The sequence below is a fragment of the Xiphophorus maculatus genome, chromosome 18 (assembly GCF_002775205.1).
Source record: "Xiphophorus maculatus strain JP 163 A chromosome 18, X_maculatus-5.0-male, whole genome shotgun sequence".
Taxonomy (NCBI): Eukaryota; Metazoa; Chordata; class Actinopteri; order Cyprinodontiformes; family Poeciliidae; genus Xiphophorus; species Xiphophorus maculatus.
In genome coordinates this window covers 11,720,258-11,747,850 of record NC_036460.1, presented here as the reverse complement: position 1 = coordinate 11,747,850, position 27,593 = coordinate 11,720,258, and the positions used below count along the sequence as shown (strand labels likewise).

At 39.7% G+C, this 27,593-nt stretch overlaps 1 protein-coding gene across 4 annotated transcripts in view; it reads right to left on the bottom strand.

Moving 5' to 3' along the window:
- Positions 1 to 25: 25 nt before the first annotated feature.
- LOC102227270 (numb-like protein) overlaps positions 26 to 27,593 on the bottom strand; it is a 67,738-nt gene continuing 40,170 nt past the window's right edge. For 2 of the 4 annotated variants that reach the window (XM_014470805.2, XM_023351639.1), the window contains exons 2-9: positions 16,989 to 17,139; positions 13,623 to 13,697; positions 12,092 to 12,166; positions 8,878 to 9,018; positions 6,098 to 6,305; positions 5,683 to 5,952; positions 3,068 to 3,247; positions 26 to 2,988 (exon numbers count right to left, since the gene is read on the bottom strand). In XM_014470805.2, the coding sequence (XP_014326291.1) occupies positions 1,847 to 2,988; positions 3,068 to 3,247; positions 5,683 to 5,952; positions 6,098 to 6,305; positions 8,878 to 9,018; positions 12,092 to 12,166; positions 13,623 to 13,697; positions 16,989 to 17,114 (2,217 nt within the window). In that variant the 5' untranslated portion in view covers positions 17,115 to 17,139 and the 3' untranslated portion in view covers positions 26 to 1,846. Of the gene's footprint in view, positions 2,989 to 3,067; positions 3,248 to 5,682; positions 5,953 to 6,097; positions 6,306 to 8,877; positions 9,019 to 12,091; positions 12,167 to 13,622; positions 13,698 to 16,988; positions 17,140 to 18,800; positions 18,904 to 18,948; positions 19,038 to 27,593 lie in introns of those variants that run through there. The other 2 variants (XM_023351638.1, XM_023351637.1) reach the window with 2 other exon arrangements.

The following is a 27,593-nucleotide window of genomic DNA, read 5'->3' as shown; positions in this document are numbered from 1 at the left end:
CATAAACCTACAAAGAGTAAACCAGAGAAACTGATTATTTTAAGAGGTTTCTTAATTTTTTTCCAGAGCTGTAAATATAATAAAATAACTTTAAAATAATTCGACTTCACAATTTGGCGCTTTGAAATTGGGCTCCTACCCTTTCACTTTCCTTTCAGGATGTCATCCCAACAATGCTCCTCTATTTCACAGTTAACAACTGTTCTTAGGAGTGTTGGACTGAGAAGTAGTTTGTACGATTAGCTCAGCAGACAATAAGTTCCACCAGGTGGTTGATAATTGCTGCTGCCACTAGTTTAGAGGAGCTGAGTGGGAACTTTAGGCATTTAGGCAACCAAGAATGGCTGCCGCAGGAGATTCTAGGATTTCTTAAACATGGATGAAAGAATCAAAGCAACACTCCAGCTGTGTTTCTGATTAGGAAGTAACATTATAACATGATATAAAGCTCAAAAAAACAAGTCTTACATAATACTGCTCTTATACAATTCCTTGCTGTGGGACATTTTGATGAAATTTCCTGAATGTGTACTACTTTGTTTCGGTCCATCACATGCAACATGGCAAAAAAGTTCATGGGGGTGGGAATACTTTTGCAGCACACTGTGAGGTGAGTGTAGCACTACCATGATACTCAAAGAGGTGAGTACACAATCATTGTTGTACATAAGGAGCGTGTACCCTGTGTCAGCAGACATATGAGGATTTGTGAAATCTGGAATGTAGTGCATTGTTTCTCCATAGTTGCACAGTGAGGAGGAGCATTTTTTTTCCACTGAGTTGTTAAAGTTCCTTGGGTTTGTTTGGTGAAGACAGACTGCTTGTGTGCTCTACTGTATGCGCTGGTTATCCTGAAGTGTCTCATGCCCTTGTTGTTAGGCGATTATAAAAGTAACAAGCTACACATCCAAGTGACACCATTTTGATTTATCAGGCCTCAGCAGCAGTGAGGTGGAAGAAACATGCGGCTATATACACCAGTCTGACTTATCCCAGTACGCAGCTGTAGTGGAAGTTGTGGTTATTTGGTTCCTGTTATATGATTAGGATTCCCACAGTGCTTTCCCTTCTCTGCTGTTCAAAATCAAACATGTTGGGATAAATAACATAAACATGCTTCTGAAACTCTGCTTCAATTTAAGGGTTTGAAGGTACATAAAACATGTTAAACTCAGAATACAATAAATAAAGCAATTTTGGCCATAAATCTGTATTAATGGTAAGCAAGTCGTTTGGACTCTTCCTTTAAGGCATCCAGACTTCTGCCCCACTCGGCTGAGATCAGCACTGGTGTGTTACTTGAATCTTCTACACCTTCGTCCATGATGTTGCCAGACACCATAAAACCGCCACAATAAAAATATAACAAGCAAACGTCCAAAAATATCTTTTTGGATTGGAATGCATCCAAGTTGAGTCCTCTTTTTAAAAAAGAAACCACTGAGCCGTGTCCTCCCCACAGTGCTTTCAGTAGGACGAACATGCAGTAAATCTAGGGACTTGCAGCAGGGAAAATAAAGCCAGAGTGGAGAAGCAATAGCAGGAAGGAAAGAATGTTGACGGTTGAACTGAATGGATTCAGTTTTTGAAGTTCAGACAGCTGGGAACCTGATTCTCTCAGACTGCACCCCAGCCAACTGCTGAGTTCATCTCTATCTCACATGGGATCATAAAGTAAGAAATTAAGATCATAGTTGCACTGGCTCCAAGGCTGCCACAGGCCAGATGCTAGGCCATCTGAAAGGACCTGTATACCAATTAAGCAAAAACTCCTGGAATAGGTTCCCAACTTCCTTGGGCTTTCACCCCAGAGCAAGATCTACATCTTTAAGAGCCAGAGTCCAACTCAGAGCTCAATCTCAAATGTTTTTTGCAGACTGTTGGAGAATGGATTGGCTGTGGCAGCCGGTGCCTTGTTCCCTGTCGATTGTGTCGCTCCTTTTGTCTCCAGTGCCGCCCACTTGGCTTCAAAACGATCATCGTCTTGGGAGTCGCTAACCCCTGGAGCGGTTAGTTGGCTGCCCTCTGGAGGCCAGCTCTCTCCACTGCCACCACTGACCGAAGTCCCGTTTTGGAGGTTCATTGCGGCTGCACTGCTGTGGGGTGGGAGGCCGTTAATGGCTGACGACAGAGGTGGAGTGGAGGAAAACGTAGCTGTGTTAAACCCTGAGGGGTGTCCGGTTGCACCGGCCGCTCCAGGATAGGAGTGGTGATGCCCGACAGTGCCCAAGGGCCCCACTTTGGACCCTCCAGCTGCCGAGCCCATGGTCGGACCTGTGCCTGATGAGCCTGTGGCGGTGCAAAAGGCATTGGCCACCATTTGTGATGGTGTGATGCCTACCACTGGCACGCTGGCGTTGGGGTAAGTCATGCTGCTAGCCAGACCAGGCATGTAGGTCTGCATGGGCATGAAGGCAGGTTGGACCGGCTGGTTGGCAAACATCCCAACAGGGGCTGGAGTGGCATCAAAAGCAAGGGGGAATGGTTGCATTGCACTTGGAAGGGAGCCAGGAAGCCCAGGCAGAGAGCCCTGCATCATGGGGGCTCCGGACATGCTCGGGCCAGACATAGTTGGGATGGACATGGATGGGAGAGACATTGGGGGGCCTGACACTGGAGGACCTGGTATTAGAGGGACAGATGATATTGACATGGGTGGGAGAGGCATTTGGGTTTGACACGGAAGGGCAGAAGGGCCAGAGATAAGAGATTTGGGCAAAGTACCGAGGGGCAAGGGGACAGAAGATACTGGGGCAGAGGACAATGTCGCCTGTGTGGATATATGATGACTGGTTACGGAAGGGGGTCCAGGGATGGTGGGTATGATGGGCCCAGAGGGAGGCGTCTGCTGGGCTTTGACAGCCTTAGAGACCTCCTCCAGCCATCTCTCAGCCTCTGAGGGGGTGCGCTTGTGACCGCTCTGCAGTGCAGCAGAAACTGGAGGAGGGGAGTGGAGAGAAGGTTCTGGCTGCACCCAGGATGAGGTGACTGGAAACACAAACAGAAAGAGCTTCAGATAGTGGGAACAATCCATCTATAGCTATCGATCTTCTGCATTCCTTCTTACCCTGGACAGGTGCAGGCGGAGGAGGCAAAATTGGGGGCACAGTGCAGGTCGGAGGGCAATTTGCAGACATAGATGGGTTGGAGAAGAGCTCGTCTGATGGGTTGGCGAAGGATGTGTTGATCTGGCAACACAGTGCATTTATACTACTGTCACCCTCACAAGGCAACCCCATGTCCATCTCTGGTACCAGCAGGAAAGGGATACACAGAAAACAGAGAGCACAAAAGGAAAAACATGTAGATGAGACAAGAAGAAGCTTGAGAAACTAAACAAATACTTGAGTTAATGATTCATTTTGCATAGGATGTTCAGGATTTAATAATTGTTGGTTACTAATGTAAAAGTTGTCAAGAGCACAAGATATTTAATTGTGTATTTTCAAATCTGATCAACTACAGATAAAAGCTATGAGGATTTTCAAATGTAATTACACCACTTGAACATTTTTTCCATTTTGTCTCATCCCTACCACAAATTTTATTGAGATTTTGTGTGATAGACCAGCACGTAGTGGTGCATTATGGTAAAGTGTTTGTGGATACGGTTTTTGGAACATTTCATCTTTTATGAAATTTGCATTCAGTCCACCTTAATTAGTAGTTTGTAGAAACACTTTGCTGCTGCTGAAAAGTAAATTCTAACCCCAGTTTAAAATCGTTCACAGCCTCCAACAAGTTTGATTTCAGAATTACTTGAAGGATGTAATGTGACACATGAAAGGTTTAATGGGTATGCATGCATTTGCATGAACTATATAGTAATTGTGCTTTTATTCCTGGTGTTTTTTTCCTCACCTACAGAATGTGTTTAAACAGTGAGAATTGTACAGCTGAAGGGCCTGGATTATATTGGTGAATACCGACGAGTATTGGCATCATATCTACCTTTCAGGTTTTCTTTTTTGCTTTGTTTTGCATAAACCGAGGATATAAGTGGTCACATTTTATAATCAAGTCTTTATCCTGAAGAGTTCAGAGGCTCCTTTAGTCTTCACATGTATTGGTGTAGAGTAAATGTGCATGTTTGTTTTGTTATACCCCTGGCAATAGGAGGTTTCTGACCGGCTAGTTTGGTTAGCTGACTGACTGTAAAGATCAATACTTGATATTTTGGAGCGTCATAAGGGAGCAAATAAGCAATTTAATTGCCTTCTACCATGTAAGTGCATATGGATGTGTGTGGGAGCACTTTGAAGGTAATATACGATCAGAGCCTCCCCCACTGTATACATACATACTGTGAACCGTGGACTAAAGGTTTCTACTGCTCACGAGGGTCTCTCTGTATCAACCTGCTAACAAATTATCTTTCACTTAGTGCGTATCTGAAACCATAAACAAATGGATAAAATGATGTCATTTTGTCAAAATGTCAAATGTCATTAATTCAAGGCCAAACAAGATTAAACTGAAAGGCTACAGTAACTTTACATTTTTACAACCTTTCTTTTAAACCATTTTCTTTTTAAAGTCAGTTTCTTTCTATTCAGCAGGTCCTATGTTATTGATTGTCAAGGTTAGGAGGAGACCTTAGAGCATTATTGCCTCACTGTTTTTATGAAACTGAGTCAGACACATATCTTTTGATTCCAACCAGCACATAAAAAGGAGATAAATGTGAAAACAAAAAGTTTAAAGTTCCAATTTCTGGGGTTCTGTGAATGCTGCATGACACAAGGTTAAAGATATTTTCAAACAAACAAATAAACCTCTACTCCACTGACTCAATAATGGAGATATTTTACAAAAAAATACTCATCAATTATACCAAAAAAGCTTACTTATGTGCCCAATAATAAACATACTGAAATGTAACCTAAATAGACAAGCAACACAAATGTTAAAAAAAAATTGGGTTTTGTCATAAAAATTGTTAAATAATCGACATAAAGTGAAACTTTCTGTTTGATCCTCAATTAATTTAAGATGGAGAGACCTTAATTAGATTATTGGTAAGATGTAAATAGTGAACCTGTGAAATATAATTTCAATCAAGTTTCAATCTACACCAAATTCTGCAACTGAAACAAACAGCTGCATTGTAAATGGTCAAAGTTCCACATGGTCCAATATTTTGTCGGTAGTTATATTAACTACAAAACTGAATTCTTTGAGTTGCAGAAAGCTAGGAAGATCAAAATCCAATCAACACATTTGTAGAATATTTTCACAAAATCCATCTGTTTTGCCAACCCTTCTAGATTAAGTAACATTAAAATATTACTGAGCTGAAATGGTTTCTCTGGCTTCCTCCCACAGTCCAAAAACATGGCTGTTCTTCCTAAATTGTCTCCATGTGTGTTTGTGCATGGTTGTTTGTCCTGTGTGTCTCTAGATTGCGCTATGATAGACTGGCCACCTGGCCAGGGTTTACCTCATTTCTGACCCAATGACAGCTAAAGTTATAGACAATGGATGCATGGATGAGTGGAATAATATAATGATATAAGAAGCCTAAATCATGTAGCATTTTAAATATCTAAGAGCATAACCTAAAGAAAAAACAGTTTTTATGTGACAAATCTTCTGTTTCCAAAATTATTGAGGATAGAATGTCAGTGGGTGTCTACGTTTGTCAACATTTGTAAGCCAATCTACAAAAATGTCTCAACTCACCAGGGTTCTTGGCCTCAAAGTCTGTTTTGCGCTGCAGAGTGGATGGCAGGTCATTGAGGCGAAGCGACAGCTGTCTCTTAAAGGGAGAGTTCTTCTGACTGAGAGCTGGAAATCCCCTGAATGAGCCTTGGCGAACCAGCTGTTCGATGGGTGCATGGCGGCGAGGGATGGCGTGGGGCCCACCTGGTTCTGGACGCTCCATCTGGGACGCCGTCCCCTCGGGTGGAGAGGCGGAGCCAGGAGGGAGAGCTGGGACGACAGAGGGCTGATCTGAAGGAAACAACGACCTGTGCTCAGTGCTGTATGAGACTCAAACATGCATTCCTGCAATATTTTCTAAATAAGTACATTTGACGGGATTTTGATTTGACTTTGAATTTATGGTGAGTGGCGAGGACTTGGAGTGGTCTACTACCTTTCTTTTTATCCTGCATCTTCTCATCTCGCTCACTGCTGCTGCCCTGCTGGCTGGAAGATGAATTGATGCGGAAGGAGCCCTCGCGCACAAAGGAAGTGCGACTGGCATCGAAAGAAGCCGTCACACCACACTCCTTCTCTCTGCGCTGCTTTCTCTCCAGACAGGCAGCGAAGGCACAGCCGACTGCATGGCTCAGTCTCTCACCCTGGTAGAAAACATTTGAAGAAAAAAAAGTAATTTATTAAACACACCAATCAGAAAAATCTCCTCTACATTCATGAGAAAGAAAAAAAAACTATGCTCAGCTTGTACAACCACAATTTGCATACTGATTTTTCTGGATGACTTTATCACTCTTTCACACTGTTTTGGAGAAATTTGGCCCAAAATTTAAATCAGGTTTAAATCAGAATGTTGACCTGTTTCTTGCAACACCTTAAGTATCTCAGCCCCTCTCTTCTGGATATCCTGCTAGTTATAGCCAAGCTTAGTTAGACAGAAAGAGAACCCTCAATTCTCACTCAAAGATACTTTGGTAAACAGAGGAGTTCAACCGAGGTGCCCACTCAAGTCCTGCAGCAGCAAAATAAGTCCAATTCAGCAGCTTTCTACCACAGTGAATGAGAGTTGTTATGAAGCTATGCTGCTATGTTTTGCTGTTTTGGAACATAGTACTGTGCATTACAGATAAAAACTTCTAGTTACGTCTCATAAGTCAAACGTTGTTTTGGATGGTTTGTGGTTCATTCAGAGTCAACGCTGCAAACCAAATTAACTCTGCATCTTTTTTGGGAGAAGTTGCTTCCTCCTAGCATCCCTTTGCAGATAAACTATACATGTTAAGTTTTCTTAGCATTGTAATGTAATAAATTATGTCCTTTTAAGGGCTACAGCATAGTTTGTGTTTTTGGAAATTTCTCTTAACAAGAATTTGAGGTTTATTGTGCTCCATCATTCACTCCAGTAAACACTGGCAGCTGCCTAAAATGTTTTTCACTTGTAAAGAACCTCACAGTTGACGCACTTAGAAATTTCTTTAGGGCTCCTCCCAGATTAACAGGAAGAAACAGTTGCTTCTCTCAGGTCATTGGTTAATCCTGCAGACCAGTGTTTCTCATTTAAACCTTGAGGTACAGCTTCACATATCCACATACATCCTTTAGAAAGAACATTAGCTGTATCCGAAGGTTTCTTTTTCCAACTTTCTCAATAGAAATATACATTTTAAGAGAAAAAAGATGACACATTATTTAAAACTCTACAAAAAAATCAGAAATTTAAAAATAGGACATCAAACTTGATTATTTATTTATTATTGATTGTACCCTGAGACACTATAGGTGAAAACTAGTCTCCATGGCTAACTTTGCAATATTTTGTGGAGTACATTGTTGCTTTTGAAATAAATGAAAAACAAACATCGAAACTGTTTCTGATTATTTAATCTAATGAAGTATAAAATGTTTCTGTCTTGCTTCCAGAGCCTGACAGTTTCAGGCGTCAGATAATACATAGCACTTACTTGTTTGTAATTAGCTTAGATGTAAAGGACTGGGTTGCATTCCCATTTGTGTATAATTAAGGTAATTAGGATTAGGCTGTAAATCCCTCATGTTGTCAAACATAAACATGAATTAATGGCATTTCAAAGAAACCAGTTCTATAGCATTTTCTCCACAAAAATGATGGATGTCTGTCGCCTCAGCAGCTTCGCCTACAGAAAGGAGTGCCAGAGACAGAAGAGATGGTTTATCTGAAGATGAATGGGTAGAGATATAAACCAATATGTGATGGAGACAGAGACAGGGACAGATAACCACAAAGGCTTCTGGTTAATCCCCTCCTCTAATCCCGCAGTTCTGTGCTCTGTCCTTCTCTATGCAGATTATTAATCCCGCAAACAATTTAAAGCTCATAAAACCCCCCACAAAGAAACACAGATTCTCAAGAGATTTGAATTACGTAAGTCGGCATTGACTTCATTCAGTTTAAAAACAATTGTACTTTAAGATGTCGGCGTTACAGATGAATCTGGCGACTTTTTATAGCAACATTAAAGCATCCATCCTAAAATTCGTTTCATTTGCATTTTAAAAAGCTAAATCCAAAGATGCTAATGCAAACATTTTATAAACATCAGTAGCAGAAATTATTTTCTTGAAAATCAATAATCCACAAGAACATAAAGGTCTTAAAACTCTAAAATGATTCTTTGAATCAATGACTTTCTCCCTTGTTCAAAATAAATTGACGTAAACAGATTAATATATTTAAATCTACAACTAAAGTAACAGGAAATATATGCCTTAGACTAGTTTAAACTGACTAAAATATTGAAAAATAAATAATACAGTAAAAGAATAACCAAAAGGTCTTGGTAAATAAAATAGTCCTGCATTTCTACCAGGGCTATTTTCTAGGCTGAAAATAGCCTAGAAAATAGCTATTTGTTTTTTAACCACAGCTGTATTAGTCAATACTGACTGCAGATTCTCTAAAGTCCAGTTTGTGATTTACAAAATGATTTGTAAAATGAAAGGTGAATATATGTTTTCAAAAAGTATTGCTACAAATTCAATCTTGTGAATGCAATGTTGTCATCTCATCATGTCAGCTTAACGCATCAATAAATCCTGAGCGCTACCATCAACTTTCAACAGTGGTTACAAATGTGATGTAGACTGGAGCAGCAATCTAAAATCAGTAGAATTTATATTTACAGAAAAGTAAAGCAGGTTGAAAAATTGCAGGTTTTTGATGATGCTGAGCAGCCTCACCGAGTCTTTCAGAGCCATGAAGCAGTGGCACATCCACCGTCTGGTGGTTCCATCTCTGCAGATGTAGGAGAAGGCCTTGTCGTAGTTCCGGTCAGGAGCGCAGAAGGAAACCTTCTCGATGGTCTGGTCCACAATGAGGTCCTGACAGAGGAAGTCGGACAAAAATAGGAGAGAGGCGACAGGAATCAGACAGGATGTTCCAAAAACCAGTCAGTAGGTACCATTTCATTTTATTGTGTGAGGCCTGAAGAAAGAGAAACAGGAAATCCTGGGCCAAAGTTGACCATTGATTGATCCCAATTACTTGACATACTGCTTTAGAGCCTTGCTGCACTCCATGAAGCTCCATCCTCTCTCATTGCAGAATATTTGCAAACCCGCTGATGACAGAAAAGACCACTAACCACTAACTAATGACACTGACCCTCTTTGAATCTTTGGGCCGTCTCCACTGCTTGCCCTTCTTTCACTGAAAGGGTTATTCAGCTGCTTTCAGTCTACAGTCACTATAGATGAAACTAAGAGGGGGCCCCTGTCTTTCTCTGTGTACATTAAGGGGCCCCCGGCTCAGCGCTTTGACTCGCACTCAAACACAGAAAGAGAAAGAAAACAAGAGGCGAAGGAGAGTAAAAAGGGAGCCGGGTTCACACACTCATCCACACACTTCCTTCCTCTCTTTCAGAGTCGGCGAGAAAATAAGAAGGGTAGAGTACAAGCGTAGAGAGAGAGGGAAGGAAGACTGGAAAAGAGGAGAAAAAGAAGGAGGGATGTGGAGAGAAAGAAGTGGAAGAATAGGAGTCCATTCAATATGGACCAATTAGTGAATCAAAGGGGATGCTGGTACCAAGGTGAAAGGCTGGGGAAAGACCAGTGTTTGTTTGGTAGCATGTGTGTGTGGGGGTGTGTGTGTCTTTCTTTCTCAGTACACATCCAAAAAATCTGATGATGTTTTTTTCTAAGAATTCATATTAGAAGAACAAAAAACTAAAGTGGCATTAGGAACAGCACTGCAGTCCATGACTCAGACTGTATCATCGAGAAACAACTTTGTGCTTGAAGCCCAAAATGCTGCTGAACAAGCCAAAAAAGTAATGATGTTTCTGTTTCTTTGTATTGATTCACTGGGAAGGTGCTGCAGAAGTGTTGCGTGTTACACACATGCATAAATGAGCTTATAGATTTGTTTAGATGTAGGTTTCAAAAAATAGAACAAATACTGAGACTGAGAAAAAGTAATGAAGAGATGTCGAAAGGAAGAGGAGGGGAACATGAGTAGTGATTGTTTCTGGGTGTTTTTAATAAGACATTGGTAAGAATTTATCTGGGTTTCTCTCCATCACTGTCACTGAGTGAATAATTACTGTCTGCTTCTATTTTCATTTGCACAAGAAGAGAATCTCCACATATTTACACTGTTAAAAGCTTTGTTTGAGCTGAAAGACTCCATAAATCTAATATCGATTGACAAACATCATTCACATTATGCATCAAAATCTTTTGGTAGTACTTTATGTGACAGGGTGTGCATAAGACTGACATGAGACTGTCATAACCATGACATAACGCCTGTCATGATGAGGAAGGAGTTTTCATGAATGTTTACGGCTGTTGTCACAAAGTGTCATTCTGTACATAATGACACTTTTAATGCGAAGTGGACAATATTAATGGACTTTTAATGCAAGTTTTAATGCAGCGTTTTAATGTATTATTTTTTCCCGAATAATACAAGGCTGACACTTTTAATGCAAATTTGCATTAAAAGTGTCATTTATTGAATGACACTTCATAACAACAGTTGTAAACAGTTACACAGGTATGCAGTCCAAGTCCAAGTCGTCTATAGGATTCTGTCCACTCCAGTTTAATTCAGTTCACTACAATCTAATTCAAACCCAATCCAACTGCCTTTAGGTTAAATGTCAGATTTCCTGTTATTATAAAAGGTGATAGTTTCCATTAAATCAAGATAATCATAAGCTCTATTTGGAAATGATTGTGATCTCTAATTTGGGCACTAGACCAGCAGTAACTCTTACATACTGTTCCTTTAAATGGCTAAAGCAACTGAGCTGTTTAACATTAACATTATTCCAACAGTTAGCCTGGATAGAAAGAGAGATATTATGAAAACAATGTAAAATGTAAGAAGAAATATAGTCCCCATCTTTGAGGAAACAAGAGCTGAACTCTAGTGTCACAACATTTAATAGCCTCTGCAGACACACACAGTGAGCCAGATCAAGTTTAAAAGTGATATGCTATATGGCTGAAAAAGATAAAGGAGGAGGGAGATGGAGCCAAAGGAGAAAAGTGTGATGAGGGAGTAGGGGAAGTGAGGCCAACGTGTGTGGTGTCCAAACAAAAATAGTAAAGCAAGGAAACAGAAGTGGCTTCAACAGGCTTTGTTTTTCCTTTCTCTGTTGCTCTTCATCCCACTTAGCATTCAATAGAGCCACAGCTATCTATACTCACTGCTGGAGACCTGCCTCGCTAAATAACACCCCCCACACAGGTGCTTGTGTGCATGCTTCCTACCAGACGTTTATGGCACAAACTTTTACACAAACAATCATTTGGAAAACCGATGGAGGATCCTTTTGAAAAATTAAACGATTTCAAGTTTTTATATATAAAAATCTGACAAAAGGGGGTTTGCAGTGGTACTTAAAGACACTTAAGTCAATAATTTGAGCTAGAGTATGTCCAAGTATGTCTCTACCAGCACTGCTAAAAAAAAAAAAAATCAATTCATTCTACTTTGCAAGACAGGTTAAGCTGAGTCGTACCGCACTGCATTAGTGAGCATCAATTTTCAAATGTTGCCACAGATCCTGGTCTAAACTCATTTTATGACATTTCAGTGCAACTCTGGCTGGACTTAGGGTCATGGCCATGCTTTAAGGTCAGCCTTCACTCCAGTTTCATGTCTTCTGCAGCTTCTACAAGGTTTTCTGCAAAAATTAACTCCATCCATCCATCTGACCTAATTCCCTGTCCCAGCTGAAGACACACATCAACTATGGGGAATGCACATTTCGGGTGATGTGCAGGGTTAATTTTCCACCAACACATTGTATTTAGCATGGAGGACAACCACGTCAATTTTCATCTCATCTGGCAATCTAAAGATGAAAAGAAAGAACGGGAGGAAACAAGAGGGATGGAACTAGCAGATTCAGGTGAGAGACCAAAGAAAGAAATGTCATCTTACCTTAGTTTTGTCATCAACCACCCTGAGTCCATCAGCTGAAACCCACAGCACTGCTTTTACCGTCTTTTTGCCACTCTGCAAAGGCAAAGAAGAGGCAAAAGAGAATGAAGAAAAAATTAATTTGATGGTAACAACATGGAACAAAAAATATTTCTGCATTTAGATTAGCTTGTTCATTTAGATTAGAGCAAGCTAATCTAAATGCTTCATACAGATCCCAAATTATCACCACATCCTTAGGAGTAGGTGAAGTGGTACACGTGTTTGAGCAGAGTATAGCCTGTTCCAGCCACTATTTTCCATAACCAGACATGCTTAAACAGCACAAATCAATGTATAAAAGAATGCAACATGCAAGCAAGAGATGGAGTGAGAGAAATTGTGTGAGTGAGGGATATGGTGACCTGGAGAACAGCAGGGAATCGACTCCGAGTCTCCATTTCAACACAATCAGATTGATGTGAGCGAGGTTAGGAAAGGAGAACATAGGCAAGCAATGAGAGAGCAGAAAATGGGAGGAGAACTGAATGTGGAGGTGGAACGGACAATCAAAAGGAAAAAAAAAATCCGAATGACTGAAAACAGAACATATGTGACTCTGTTTTCTACAATGTGTTCCTTTGAGTTCTTTGGTTACAGAGAAAAACCACGTATGGATTTCGAACAAAGTGACTCCTGTTGTACGCTGCCTTTCCACTATTGCTGTCTGACAGCAACCATTCTGTGTCACCGTTTTCACACGCTCCCTGTTTGAGTCCAGCCTCCCAGGAGGGGGGTAAACTCAGTGTGTGTCATTGTGTTTGTGTGTGTGTGTGTTGTGTTACAGTTCACTTTCTGTTGTCTTTTTCAGCATCGGACTTTATAAAAGCAAACACAAATAAGCGTGGACTCAGACCCACCGGGGAGAGTGAAAACAGTGTTCAAAGTAAACAACAATAAGGGAAAATACTGGGCCGGGTTACGTCCCACTCTCCAAGCTTCATGTGTGGTGTGCATCTGTATTCAGCAGCCCTGAGCCAATACTTTGTAAAACCAGCTTTTACTGCAATTACAGCTGCAAGCCTTTTTTTTTTTTGCAAGTTTCAACAAATTTGTCTTTGCAAAGTAGCTCTAGTTCAGTCAGATTGTATGAATAGCATTTACGGAGAACTATTTTCAAATCTTACAAATCTTACAATTGAATTTCCATCTGAACTTTGACCTTGCCATTCAGACATACAAACATGATTTGATGTCAACTATTTCATTGCAGTTCTGGCACCTTTAATTTTCTTTTCTGCCTTCCACTTCACAAATATGCCCTACTTTGTGTCAATCTATCACTATAAATCCCAATAAAACACATCAAAATTTGCTGTTCTAAGAAAATTTGGAAAAGATGACTGGGTGGGAATACTTTGGGAAGGCCATGTACAGTAGGTGCCATGTAGGCAAATTCCTCAGGGGTGAACATGCAACTTTGTCTGAACGACAAACTGGAGCTGCAGAATAAATGTGCGAGGATGTGTTTTGAGTGTGAGAGCGTACTTACAACTTTCAGCTTTTTAACAGCCTCCTCACAAACATGCATTCCTCTCGACTCCTCCACCTCGACAAGCCCCAGGTACTGCAGCACAAACAGACAGAAAATTAACATCCTGAAGGGATGTCTACTGTTCCTGAGGACATTTCATCACATGAAAGAGCCGGAATGTCAGAATAAAAATGAGTCAAAAAAAAAAGCTACTAAAACCTCATTAACTCCAATCAGTACTTTGGTAATTGCTCTGAAATTGTCACATGAGCAGCAAATCTGCATTCACTGTTGGGTTTCCAGCTGTATGAGGGTCCTGATAATGAGGGCAGGAAGAGAGAGTGTGAGGAGAACTGAAGTCGGTTATAGCATGTATTCCTCTTTTGTTGTCTCTCCAGTTCTCTACTCTGTGGTACACTCGGCGCCCATGGGGGCACAATTAAAGTTCTCACAGCTTTGCTGGAGTCAGAAGCCAAGTGTAAGAGGAAGACGGGTTTTAAAATATCTAAGGACAGAGTTTGAAGAAATCTGGTTGCTGAACTGAAGCATGTGCTGAACAACATGCAGCCAAGTTGAGGAGTCTTCTGGGCAACTTTTCTGCTCTAGTTTTATTGATTGCTTCCTGTCTTATTTTAGCAAGTGATGAAAATTAGAAAGTTTAGTCACAAATCAATGCAGAAAAGGCAGTCAAGCAGCACTTTCACCCTTTCCAACTGAAATAAATTTTAATTAAACCAAATGTCAATGTGTATCCAAGTTGTACATGTTGGAATGACTTCTGCAAAATCGTATAAAAGCTCTATAAGGCAGTTCTGGTCCAACAGCAAACAATATATGATGGATGTTGCTTCACATAAACCACTTGCAAAAGTTAATCTAAGATTATATTTAGGTCACATAATTATAGTCACAAAGGTATTCCCCCATTCATACCTTAATTAGCTTATCTACTTATTATTTGCATTTGAAAAAATCCCTCCAGTCCAATTCACAGATTTTAGTAAAAAGATTAAGCTGTTGTCAGGAATAAGAAGTAGAGTTGTAAGGTAGCAGCCTCTTATTAAAACCCCCCGCTGCTCGCTGGAAGATCAGGTTATGGTCCAAGGAAACCAAACTGGAGCGCTTTGTCTGCTCAGTTTGGTAACTGAGCAGCTAGCAGTGGAAAATGAAAATGAAAATACAAACCGCAGGGGAAAAAAAGAAAATAAAAGACAACTGAAAAACCAACGAGAGTTGTCGGTTCATTGCCTCATTAACTGTTGGTTAGGTTTTGGCAGCAGTGTGTTTTTAACTCCCTCCCTGCCTGATTTCTGTCAACAACTTACATAAATGAAAATGATTTGCAACAGGATTAAGGAAGAATAATCAAAGTTGTATTAAAAGTGTGTTTCCCTGATTCTGAATCAATGATTTAAAAAATTTTAAAAAACATAAAATGTCTGAGCTAACAAAGTGTTTTATGGGATGCTCCGAATGAGAACTCCAATGCAAGGTTGATGTAAATTGCTGGATGACGTTAGTGGTTGTCAAAGCAAGGGAGGTTTGGGAACAATAAAAACTACATTTTGCTCTCCTTGCTAGTCTGGTTAATCAGGATTGGGCTTAGAAAACCCATTTTCGCTCCTTTAGCAAAGTTCAGCAGCTCCTAGGGAGGCATTAATAGTTCATGACTTGAGAATAAATTTAGAATCAGAGAAAGAAAAAGATATCTGATGGAACATAAAAGATTATTGTGCTACCAGCTTTGTGCTGCAAACCCTCCACATCCCATCATTAGTCATTCAGGAAATTAAGCTCAGCTCAAACTTTGCTCTTGAACATCTTTGTATTTTCATTTCTCCTCTCTTATCTTGTCCAGTCTCTCCCTCTGTTTGCAATTTCCATTCCCAGGATGTGTCTTTGTCCCCTCTGTGAGCCTATTTCATTCTCCCTGTCATTTCCTGTGGTCTCTGTAATCTGTAAAGCCACCTTGCTGTCACAGCTCCCGCTCTGCCCTCCATCTTTCTCTGTCACTATCTCTTTAGTCCGTCTACAAATCAGCTCTCATACAGCACACGCTCACACTGAGGAAGGTCAGTCATAAAATCTGCCCTTTCATAACGCTGCTGTTTGCTTCTGCTCCTATTGAGGTATTCTCCTGCAGAGCTGAAGTATGAGACTGTGTGTGATAACACAATATGCATGTAAGTATGGTTGAAGACCACTGTCCTATACCAATGAAAGCAAAAGCTGATCCCATATGAGAGTGTGACAACTATAAGCCTCAAACAGACGCAGTTTTAGTGAAGGTTCAGCCAGCACAATGTTAGACAATTTCAAATTCACATATATAATACATATGTGACATTTATAATGTAACAAAAACTTAAACCGTTTTAATGATTTTTTTTTACATTTTATCGGAATACACACCTTCATAATCTTCCTATTCATCTTTTCCACGATTCATATATTTGAAATTTAGCTGAAAATGGCTAAGCCGATACAGCAGATAAATTAATCATACATTTTAAACCCAGTTATGACTTGTTATTCATCCAGCCATGAAATTTGCCATGGATCACTTTAATCTATACTTTGGGTTTAAATGCTAACCAAGCGTTGGATCTATTACATCTGCTGATAACTTGGGCTTTTAGTAGCTTTTTAAAATATGATCTGCATTAAATGTAAATCAATATCTGGATTTCTGCAGGCTACACCTGCAGCCCTGAAACTATGATGATTCCCCCTGAAGGCACAATTAGAACAGAAAAGCTGAAAGATCCCTTATTAAAACAGCTAGCTTGCAGAAACCTGGAGCATATCAATGCAATACATCCACTTTCTACACCTGTTTAATAATGTTCAAGGTTGCTGGTAGTTTGTGTCTATCAGCAGTCAAAAAGTCAGAAACCCTATAGCTGCTGATAGGGTAAATCCTGGACAGGTAGCAAGTCCATCACAGGGCAACAAAGAGACATACAGTACAAACAATCATAAAAACACACGCATATACATAAGGGGAATTTAATTTAACCAATTAACCTAATTATCATGTCTTTGGACAGTGGAAGAAGTATCCCAATTATGATTTGGTTATTTATATAGGTTTAGGGTAATTATTTTTATCAACTCTTACATAGTCTTCAAATTTGACACTTTAATCTATTTTTTGGGGTTTAGATACCAACTCAGTTCTTGATCTATCATTATTTAAACTAGTTTAAGACTCTCTGAACCCTATTTCTCATTCAAATTAACAGCAAACTATCATATCATATTCCATACTGTAGAAAAAAGGGATGTGACAGTGCAATGACAATAAAGTTGAATTCTATTCTATTCTATGTAAAAAAAAAAAAAACGAATACATGGAAATAAATAAATATCTACAAAACCTACCCGAACAGCAAAGTTACATTTGCCCTTGCGTACAGCCTCCTCGTCAGCCTGCCACTGATGCGGTCTGCTGGCCTCTGGCACATAGGTGGGCTTCTTCCTCCTCAGACTCTGACGAAGCTTGTTCATCTCCGGGGTCACGTGCTCCCTGGAACTGCAAACACACAGAGCACACACAGGATCAGCTGGGTGGCAGTTGATTATCTCTACTTTGGAAAAGAAAATGGTCATTTGACTCGTTTTTTTTTTTTTTTGACTAAAACAGACATTAAAAAGTGGGATGAGCTTCATTGATTAGCTTGAGCTCGTTATGGGTGTAACCTTCTCTAACGATGTAGTCAATAAATCAACAACAAACACTTTCCATCGTGTTGCTCTGTTCAGAACCAGAGACAGACTGGAAAAGTCCCACGGGTGATATAGACGTAGGAGCTGGCTTTCATCTATCGCAAAAAAACAAAACAAAAAAAACATCAAGAGCGCTGATGAGTAGATCAACCCCCTCACAAGCACACACATGTGAACGTACGCTTCGGTCTCTAGTTGAACGATCCTCTTTCCTCTCCCTAATTTAAGCATTCAGCCCGCTGGCCTGCTCAGCTATGCTAATTTCCCTCCATAATGAAACAACACCATCAAAACATGACCTGTTTCAAAGTAATAATTACCGTTTTCATTCCCCCAAAGTCACATCCCCCTCTGCTAGAAAATCTAGAGTCCAAAAACAACATCTGTTTTACATACACCAGCTATTCTCATTGAGACTCTCTTAAATGGATCTCCTTTGTTGTTGGTCAACAGTCAGTGCTATTTTCTTCCTGTGTGTAACAAAAATATTTAACTTTTTTTGCAATTTGCAAGACTATGACAAAATTAAGGATGTTTTCACACCTGATAGCCAGATCGGGGAACAAAATTGCAAGATTTACATTTTCAGTTGTTTGGACTGTGTCAAATAAACTACACCCTTAAAAATCCTGTTCCCCTCAGGTGTGGTGGAACTGCACCAAGAACCACTAAAGGAAATGACACAGAAACCTCTGCGGAAGACACTGAGCATAACATCCTTCTTCGTGAAATGTAAACAAAAATAGAGAAGCATCAGATTTTAGTGCTTGTAGGATTTCTCTTTTGTCTTTGGAAAAAGATCACAAGACATTTCTACTGCTAGTGTTAGACTCACATGTTTGCTTTGGTTGTATTTACCCAGAATTCCCTGCGCTATCATCTGCTTCCTGTTTCTGGAGCGGTCTCTGGTCCACTAGGTATTTACATGCATTTAAATTGCACCAGAGTCCAGTTCAACCGAACATGTGCATTCGCACTTCCCCAAATGAATCTGACTTTTTAGGCAAACAAACTAGAACGGAACTAAACATGGCTAGTGTAAATGCACCTGAGTCTTTGTGCCAAAAATGTGAACAAAGCTTTTACTTGGGATATACAAGGACTGGGCAGTGACTCCAAGGTCCAGCAGTCGTCCTTACAACAAGCCCAAAGGAACACAGGCATAAGCTTTAATCAAACTCATAAAGACATGTTAATCAGACAACAAAACTCTCATGACTCCTCTAGCAGATCTTTAAAGGCATAGGGGTTTGTAAGGTACAACAAGAATCACAGAAAGGCAACTTGACAAAATAGCTACTAGCCATAACCACCCAAGATACATAGGAAAACCAAGACAGGATGGAAGGCATGTCACGTTTTAGGTTGTCAAGACAGAACTGTTGAGTTCCTCAGTGGTACACGCAGTACTTCACAATATGTCTTTGGTTAATTAACTCATTCTAAGCAATCATATTATTTTCTTACCGTCTAGTTGCTCCATAAATCGGCATTCTGGACTTTGTCGACAGTGTCGGCACAACCATCATACAGTGAGGGCAAATCAGACTCATTGTAAACTCTTGATCTGTACTTTGCTACACAGCAGGGTTGACATGCAAATATATATACACACCGAGGCTCATCACTTCTCATAATCGCATCCATCCTGCTGGTAATGTTTCTTATGTTCATGATCAGATGTGTGAGCAATGTAAAGCATTTGAATTCAGCAGCTCAAGTGGCTTTACTCATTCCTGGCATGTAGGGCATAAGTCCTCTGCCAAGAGGAGGCGCAAACACACATCTATGCTTAGACACAAGCACAGCCCTTCTGTGGCTCACCATGCACACATGTTGAGGCTTGTGCCAGTCATTAGTGGGCAGAGAGCCATCTGACTGGCACCTGGCCGACAACAGCACTGCTGCAGCAGGTGTGAATGGGTGTGTGTGTGTCAGGATGTATAAGCAAAGTGACACATTAAACCCCACATGGGGTGTCAGAGAGATGTTTGGTGGTAGAAGTTGAAAGGGCTGGTTAGGGAGAGCACAATGCCCAACAACGCCTGTATATGGATTGAGACAGGAAGCAGAGGAGGAGCAAGAAGACATGAATGGCCTCTGATGTCAGGCCACTGGGAAAAGATGAACAAGTACAAATAAAATGATGAATACCTGGGGTTAGGACAGACATTTGTAATACATGTATATACACAATAAGTTGATAAATAAACTGGATTTCTTCATTTCTAAATTAAAAAAAAATATATATATATATATATATACAAACACGCTGCTGCTGCTTCTGCCATTCCAATCAAAACACTCATGTTGCATTTGTAGGTGGTGATTATGTAAGTGTTTGTAACACTCAACGTTGCCAAAACTCAGAAGATCCTGAGTGTTGCCATAGAAGTGCAAAACGTTCCCTGAAATGGTTGTTGCTCAGAAAGCTATAGTTCTTTTTAGTCATTTACATCTTTAGTATAATGTTTGAAGCTTAACTCAAGCAGAATCAGAACAAAATGAGACAGAATTTTAAAAAATGGCTCTGGTGTTCTGGGAGGCTCCTGATAACAAAAAATCAAAAGTCTCTAAAAGAAGCAATGAATGAATAGATTATGGCCTAAGATAAGACAAGTTAAACTTTTAAAAACCTTTAAAGCTCTGTGCAAAACCCTTGTTTTATGGAAGACTGGCAGGAAGAAAGTTGTTGTTCTTAGAGAACCAAAAGAAGTCAAATTCAAAGTTTCCAGAGACCGTGTAAATGGTGCAGAAAATCTGGATGAATGTGCTCTGGTCAGTAAAACCAACAAACAAAATTTTTGACTTTCATGTAAACTACTTTCTGCTTGGGAGCCTTAAGCAAACAATTATTTGGGTGTAGACAAAATTAGATTTGGGTGAAGACAAAACCTTAAACATGCAGCCAGAGTGAGAAAGAATAGTTTTAAATCAAAGCATATTGACCATCAATATGCTTTTGATTGGAAGTTTTGTCATCCAATCTGACAAAACTTGACCTATTTTGCAAAGAATGTTGAAAAAAAAAATCAGTCAGCAATCAGGATGCATGATTTTAGAAAAACAAAAAATCTCATTATTGGATATTGCAATGATGATTTTGTTTGTAATCAACATACATTTTCAATCATCCTTTTCGTCTTTTCCACCACTCTCCCTGGGCTTTCTGATCCTGAACACTAAGATCTATGTTAGTTGTGGGTATACAGAACAGTGAAAATTCATCATAGCGTTTAAATATGATGTTTGAAAGTAGCGGTTTTATTATATTGTTTCCAAAATATTGCATCCAAGCAATCTACTGCAGTTTGATACTGTACACACTGCAATAGATTGTTTCTATGATTTCCAAAGAGAGTTGCAGGAAGGGATTCCTGCAAAGCATTGACTCAAGGAAAATAGATATAAACTTCAGTATAAAACCTACTAACTGATGAGACATGTTAACATATTTTATATGTGCAGTGACTTAATATCATTTTGAATTCGGTTTAAGTTGCAAGTGTTTAATCTTTCTAGTGACACTAATAAAATCTGCAGATTAAAGCCTTGTTGCTGAGCACCAAAGTTTAAAATGCATTACAGTAAAGTATTTCCACAAATACTTTATTGTGGAAGCGAGACATGAGGGGAGAGTGGAAAGGCCTTGTACAGCTGTGACCTCACTTTGCAGAACATCTGCAGAAGTAAAAAACAAACTGGAGTGAGACAGACGGGATGGGCTGGCAGGCAGGCAGACAGGCAACGATACACGACATCAAAATAAATCTATAAATCAGCTGCACAAATGAACTGGAGCTGTACAAACCCACGCTGAAAATTCGAACTGCTTCACTGCAGACTACACAAACAGGAGGATCTGAGCCAAAAAGCACATTCTTGTTCCACATCCAGTGTTTGACTTGCAGCCATCTGGACTTTATTGTTGAGCTGGAGATGGCAGCAGCAACCACACATATGATGTTGTATGGTAAAAATTCAAATGAGTTCACACAGAAGGACGCCATGTCTTCTCTTCTTCCTGATCTCGTTGATTATCTTCATATTCTTCTTTGCTTTTCTTCTTCATCACATCCAAAGATGTCTGAAGTTGAATGTTTTCTAATGGGAATGTAGGAAAATGGATTTCACAAGAATGAATTCAGTGTGAGAAGCTCGCCCACATACACAGAAGCATAAAATGGAAAAGAAAAAAAAATGCACACTTTGTCCCGGCTTGTAAAGTTGGTATTTTTAGTGTTGGAACACCTAAATTGTTGCTAACACAATTTAGTTTGTGAGTTTGAAAATATCATCTTAGAAGTCTATGTAAGCGTATTTGTCCCAAATTTCCAAATGCCATGAATTCCTATTGTCTTTTACCTCTGTGTTTACACCATATAAGCTCGGGTTAAACAGCCTCTGTGTCCGGCTGCAGTCAGTACTTGGCAGATGTGAGCTTCTTGGCAGATGTGAACTTGATTTGATATTTTTGGCTCTCCACCTCTGTTTCGCACTCAAAATAACCCTCCCCGATCCAGATGTTCCATGTTTAGCTCAGAGACTTAAATTGGACGTAGTCCTCCCTTAGACGTCCTCACGACTGGAAAACACTGAGCACAAAGAGGGAGGGAAAAGGAGCTGGAGGAGAATAAGGGGTGATTTTCCTGCAAATCCACTGAATGAGTCAGTGACACCTCACATTACGGTAAGCCACATGTCTGTGAGGCTCCAGAGGGAAGAGGGGAGAGCGCAGAACGCAGTGGAGCAAGTGTCCAGGAGTTTGTGGTAACGGTTTGAGATGAGTCATCGCTGAGCCCAGCGCAGCCACCTGTTTCCACTCTCTCGCACCGCTTCCAATCAGCTTGTTTCTCTCTGTGTCTCAGCAGAGGAGCTGTGATTTCCCAAAAGGTGAATTAAAGTCCCAACTGAGGAAAAATAAACCCCCAAAGATCAGTGTTACAATCCGTAACCTCTACAGAGTAAAGGGTAAGTTTTATTTTATTCTTCCTGAGAAGGTTAGTGTTCTAAATAAAGCGTTCTACAGGTGGAATGAATTATTCACAAGCGGAAAACATTTTAAATAGTTTCCAATCTTACCAGGATCTGATGTTTCAGCTAATTCAATCCAAAGTCGGACCTCTCAGTATTCAAATAGGTTGCATGGCAACCTATTAGACTTTACAAGCTTCTTGTTAAATGTTAAAGTTAATCACAGCGCAGTTAGGAAAAAGTCGAATAAACGTGGCTTGCAAAGTTGCATCTGAACCAGAAGTAATGTTCTTTAGAGAGATGATGGGTGGAGATGTTTGGCCATGACGCACAGCATTTGGAACAAGAAGTATCTCATATAAAGTACTGTACGTGTTAGTATATATTTTTTTAAATGTACCTAAAATTACACCAAGATCATGCATGTAGACAAAAAATAACAGCTGCAACATGATAAAAAGCTGAAACTCTGCAAAAAAATGTAATGAAATTGCTGGTCGTTTTAATGGTTGCAATAAAAGTCTGGGGTTTGACTTGTAATACTAATTCTATTCGGCCTGAAGGTCAACGTTTAGAGAATATTCTGTCCAAAATGATGATCGTTAAATGAAACCTGAGAGTAAAGTCCTAAAATTATTATCTAAATTATAAATTATATTCACCAATCAAGCAATTGGAGCAAAAACACAAGCCGGAGGCTTGCTGGTAACAATATACCTGCACCAAGTGTTAAGTCTGATGGTGGAAGGTTGATGATTTCTGAAACCACAGGATCTGGGCACCATGTTGTCATTGGACTCCGTGAACTCCACAATGAACCCAACAATGCTAGAGGATAACCTGTCCATCAACTAAAGCTTGGCCCTGACTGAATCATCGAGCGGACAATAATTCCAGACACTACAGCAAAAAACAACAGAACAACAGAAAATAATTAAGTGTTGCAATGGCCTAGTCAAGGTCCAGACATGACTAATTTGCAGTGATGGCACAAGAATATCTCCTCAACCTTGTTACCAAAACTTGTAAGCAAAATTGTAAAGAAGAGTTCTTAAAACAATGACGTGAGAGATTAATAATGTCACATAAAACACAAATACAGAGTTATTGCTGTTAAATGTCATTTGACAAACTGTTGGATCGAGGGGTGTACCTAATTTTCCCAATGGCTTTCATAAACAAGACCATATATTAATACACACCATCTAATGTGAACTTAAAAACATTTACTAAACATTTTTTTTACCATATTACCAGGAGATCCTGTGGGTCCAGTGGGTTTCATGGTGAAGTCTCATCGTGGGAGTTATGGTAAAATTGTCAGGTGCTCAATAACATGAAGCTCTTAAGATAATTAAGACTGAAACAATGTTTAGCCTTGCATCACTAAAGCTGTTTGTGTTTGTTTCTCTGTGGTAAGTCAAATAACCCTGTCACCTAAAGCTGTGAAAGTCCATATGATTATGGGGCACAGGAACATTTTCTACCCTCACTGTTTTTACCTGTTCTTATTTATTTTAATAAAATAATTTGAAAAGTTAATTTCCTAACTTTTTCTTAATGTCTCTCCTACATAATTCTGCTATTTAGCAAACAGGAATGATGTTGGTACTCCTAACGGACCTAAAAATCTGAAGATGTTTAGTCTAGAAGAAAAATTCAGATTCAGCTTAGTTTGTGCCCCCAACAGGCACTTCTTTACTTCTTTTTAAGAAGTAAAACAAAAAAAAGGACATATAAATAGGAGACATACATAAAAATCTTGAAGGTGAGGGATGATAAAGTGTGATGAAACAATATCAGTAGCGGTAAAAACAAGGAAGGGAATGTGCCATCCTCCATTTCTGCCAACACCAATTTCAACCAATCAGATACAACTCCTCCTATCCTGTCCTGAATTTAAAAAGGGAAACGGCTGCTGTAGGGATGATGGAGAGCTTGAACCTGTTAGTCTTCATATTAGGAAGTCTAAGCCGAGATAAACTTGAATTCAGAATATCAGGGATGGGAGCGGTCAGGAAGAATGACATTAGTCTTCCTGATAATCTGCCTACTGAACAGCTCTGTAAGTGTGAACTGTTAAACTCTCTGAATCTTATTACTTGTCTTTATCCATCTGATTAGTACATTTGTTTGCCTGATGCTAAGGTCGCCAAACCAGCAGAGTAGGAAAAAGGTCAACACAGAGTCAATGTAGAGTATGATCTACATACATTGATCATATCAATCTGAAACTGAGAGTTTTCTCAGACGAGGCAGTCGTTGCTGACAAGTAAAATATTATTTATTATCCACACTAGTCCCAAGGTAATAGTAATTTTCAACAATGTTTGCTCACCGGCCTTTGTTCACTCCAAACTCAACGTCCTGTCAACAAATTTGCAAACTTGTGACCCTCAGTGTAGTGTATATAAATATGTGTACTCTCATGCCAAGGCCTGACCCAGTTTCTGGGCCCTGCAGACTTCAGCTGACACTGCGTGACCCACATAAGGATACCGACACTTGTCATCCCAAACTTACTGCCTTTCTTCCACCATCCCACACACACAGAAAACCACAAATGGTCCGCACACATGTGTGTCCATGTGTGTGATTAGCGAATAAAGGAGCAAAACATAGCAAAGATAAAACCGCGGCCTTGTGTTTAGGCTATAGACTGACCCAGAACAGGATAGCCTTATTCATCAGAGAGGCTTATCAGGCGGTGTTGGAGTGTGGGCGAGCACAAGAAGTAGGTAAAATGGTTGAAGAGCAAAGCATTTCCGGGTAAATATCAGCATGCAAGCTCCACTAACAATCCTAGATGAAACACACTAAGGCTGACAGCAAAGCCTCTCTGTCAGCACAATGCAGCAGAGAGCTGTAAACAGTACAGTGTGTAGGTGGCCTGTGAATCCTACTTATCTGGGAGTGAGGAGGCTGCATCAGTGATGGTTCTTCTGTTGAGGCTGTGCAGACCCATAAATGGCAGCAACTGAAGTAAATCTATGTGTATAGCTCTACGGTTGAAGCTCGCTGTGACTGCTTTCACTATACTCCAAGTCAATACCTCTAATGGCAACAAAGTCCACATCCGTCAGAGTTCTTTTGTACTTTAAAATACATGACTTATAATATCATAATGAAGAAAAGGCAGAGGAAAGTAGGAGTTTGAATCCCCACTCTGTCTGTCTCAGTCAGTGTTTCCAATTCAGGGCACCACCTCATCGAGGAGGAAAAAAAGAGAATCCATCATGACGATCCTCATCCAGCTGACCTAGGATTACCGGCAGTCCTTGACAAGTTAATGAACTTTTTCTCCAGTAAAAACTAAGCGGTAGGCATTCATTTATCCTCAGCATGTTTGCTAAACAGATCAGCTTTGCTTTTAAAAATTCACCATCACAATTTTTAAGTCTCCAGTAGTTCTTACAGCATAATCTAGTATTCAGCCTAGAAACTGTGGCATGTGTTTAACTATGATCATTGTTGTTTATTCATTTAGAAATTGATTGATGGAGTGCTTGGCGACTGCATCTGAACACCTGCACTTCTGTTTAGCGAAGCTGTCACACATTTGGCTCCTGGAGATTAACATAGTGAGGAAATTATTAGGTTATGATAAACAAAATGACATAAAACTACTAAAGGTGGAGAAAAAGGTAGCCAAGAGCCTTCAAAACCAATAAAATGTTAAATTAGATTCAAAAGTTTACGCTAGGACAAAAGGAAAAAGACATAATGAGTAAAATTATGTCACTATAAAAGCAAGTAAGTGCCTCATCAGGTAAAAATCTGAAATCTTTTCTTAATAAATTAAAATAAAAGTTTTCTCTCTGTGATCACCACTGCATCTGTTGTTTTGACCTGAAGAAAACAAAACCGCAAGCTGATATAAATTGCTCAAATCTGTCAGACCTGCAACAAAAAAGGTGCAAATATTAAGGACATTGCACTGTTTTGTGTATTTCCCACTTTGTTTTCCCAATGGAATAGGATTTTGTTTCCTTTACACAAATGTTATTACCGTTTCATCTGCATAGATGGACCAAAAATCCTGATTGACAGATTTTACCTGTCTGCAGAACAACTATCGGCTCCATCTCAACCTGTGATAGTTATTATTTACCGATGTCAGAGAAATTTGTTTTTAAAGTCAAGTGCTGAGCAAAATGAAATAAAAAATTTTATATTAGAGACAAAAAAGGTCACAATTTTTTAAAACTATTTTATTTGTAACGATGAACTGTAATAGATGTGGACTGCATCTAAAGATAACATCATAATAATTATCAATCAGGCCTGGGTGGATCCAGGAAACTGCTGGTTTCCAGTCAACTCCATCACTGTCAAAAAGAATTTACTAATATCCACATCTACCATCCCCTAATATATGCTAAGAAACACACTACACTTCTCAAACACATACATGCACATTTCCAAACATATTCTCTTGCACTTTGCAGTGTTTATTTTTTTTATTTGTCTGAAAATAAACATAAAAGTCAATAGAAGCACAGAGCCACATGTACTGGAGCGATTTATTCCCCAGGTCCTGCAGCTGAGTGAGGAGGTCGGTCTGAGAGTCAGAGAAAACATCCTGCATTAAAATGATCTGCTTCTCTGTCTTCTCCGGCAAATAGGATTTAACTGGAAATTTTAAATTGCATTATGGAAGACTTGCAGCAAGACACAGAGAGGAGCAGAGCAAACTTTCATATGAGTGCTGGTGCTTGCTCTGCCTCTACCACACCAGGAGATCACTGGTTTTGAGGCCATATTGTTTTACTTTCAGTGTTTCAATTCAAAACAGGCATGGGGGCAGGAGGCAACACGGCTCACGATCCAGGGCGCCACAGTCGACAGGACGCCACAAAATAACTTTTCAATCAGTCACAGCTCTAAGAATGGCATGAGTTACGACAACAATAACTGAGAGGCTTGGCACCAAAACACATTAAAGATCTGCTGTTGTTGTATCAACTTTCCAGACCACTGAGGTTTTCCGATTCTGGTCTGCTCTGCATCCCCAGGACCAGAACCAAACATGGAGAGGCAGCATTCAGCTGAATGCTGTTTGGTTCTGGTTTCTATAACTCAGTGCAACTTTAAAACCACCTGTTTAAAGTTTCATTTGATTAGTAGTAATTGAATTGTTTTATAATTCTTCATACATATTTGACCAAATATAAAAATAATATTTCTTGTTTCATAATTGATGACTGTATGTTTTTATGATGAAAAATACTTTGAACTGCCTTGTTGCTGAAAATAAACTGGATTTAAATCAATTGTGTTATTGGG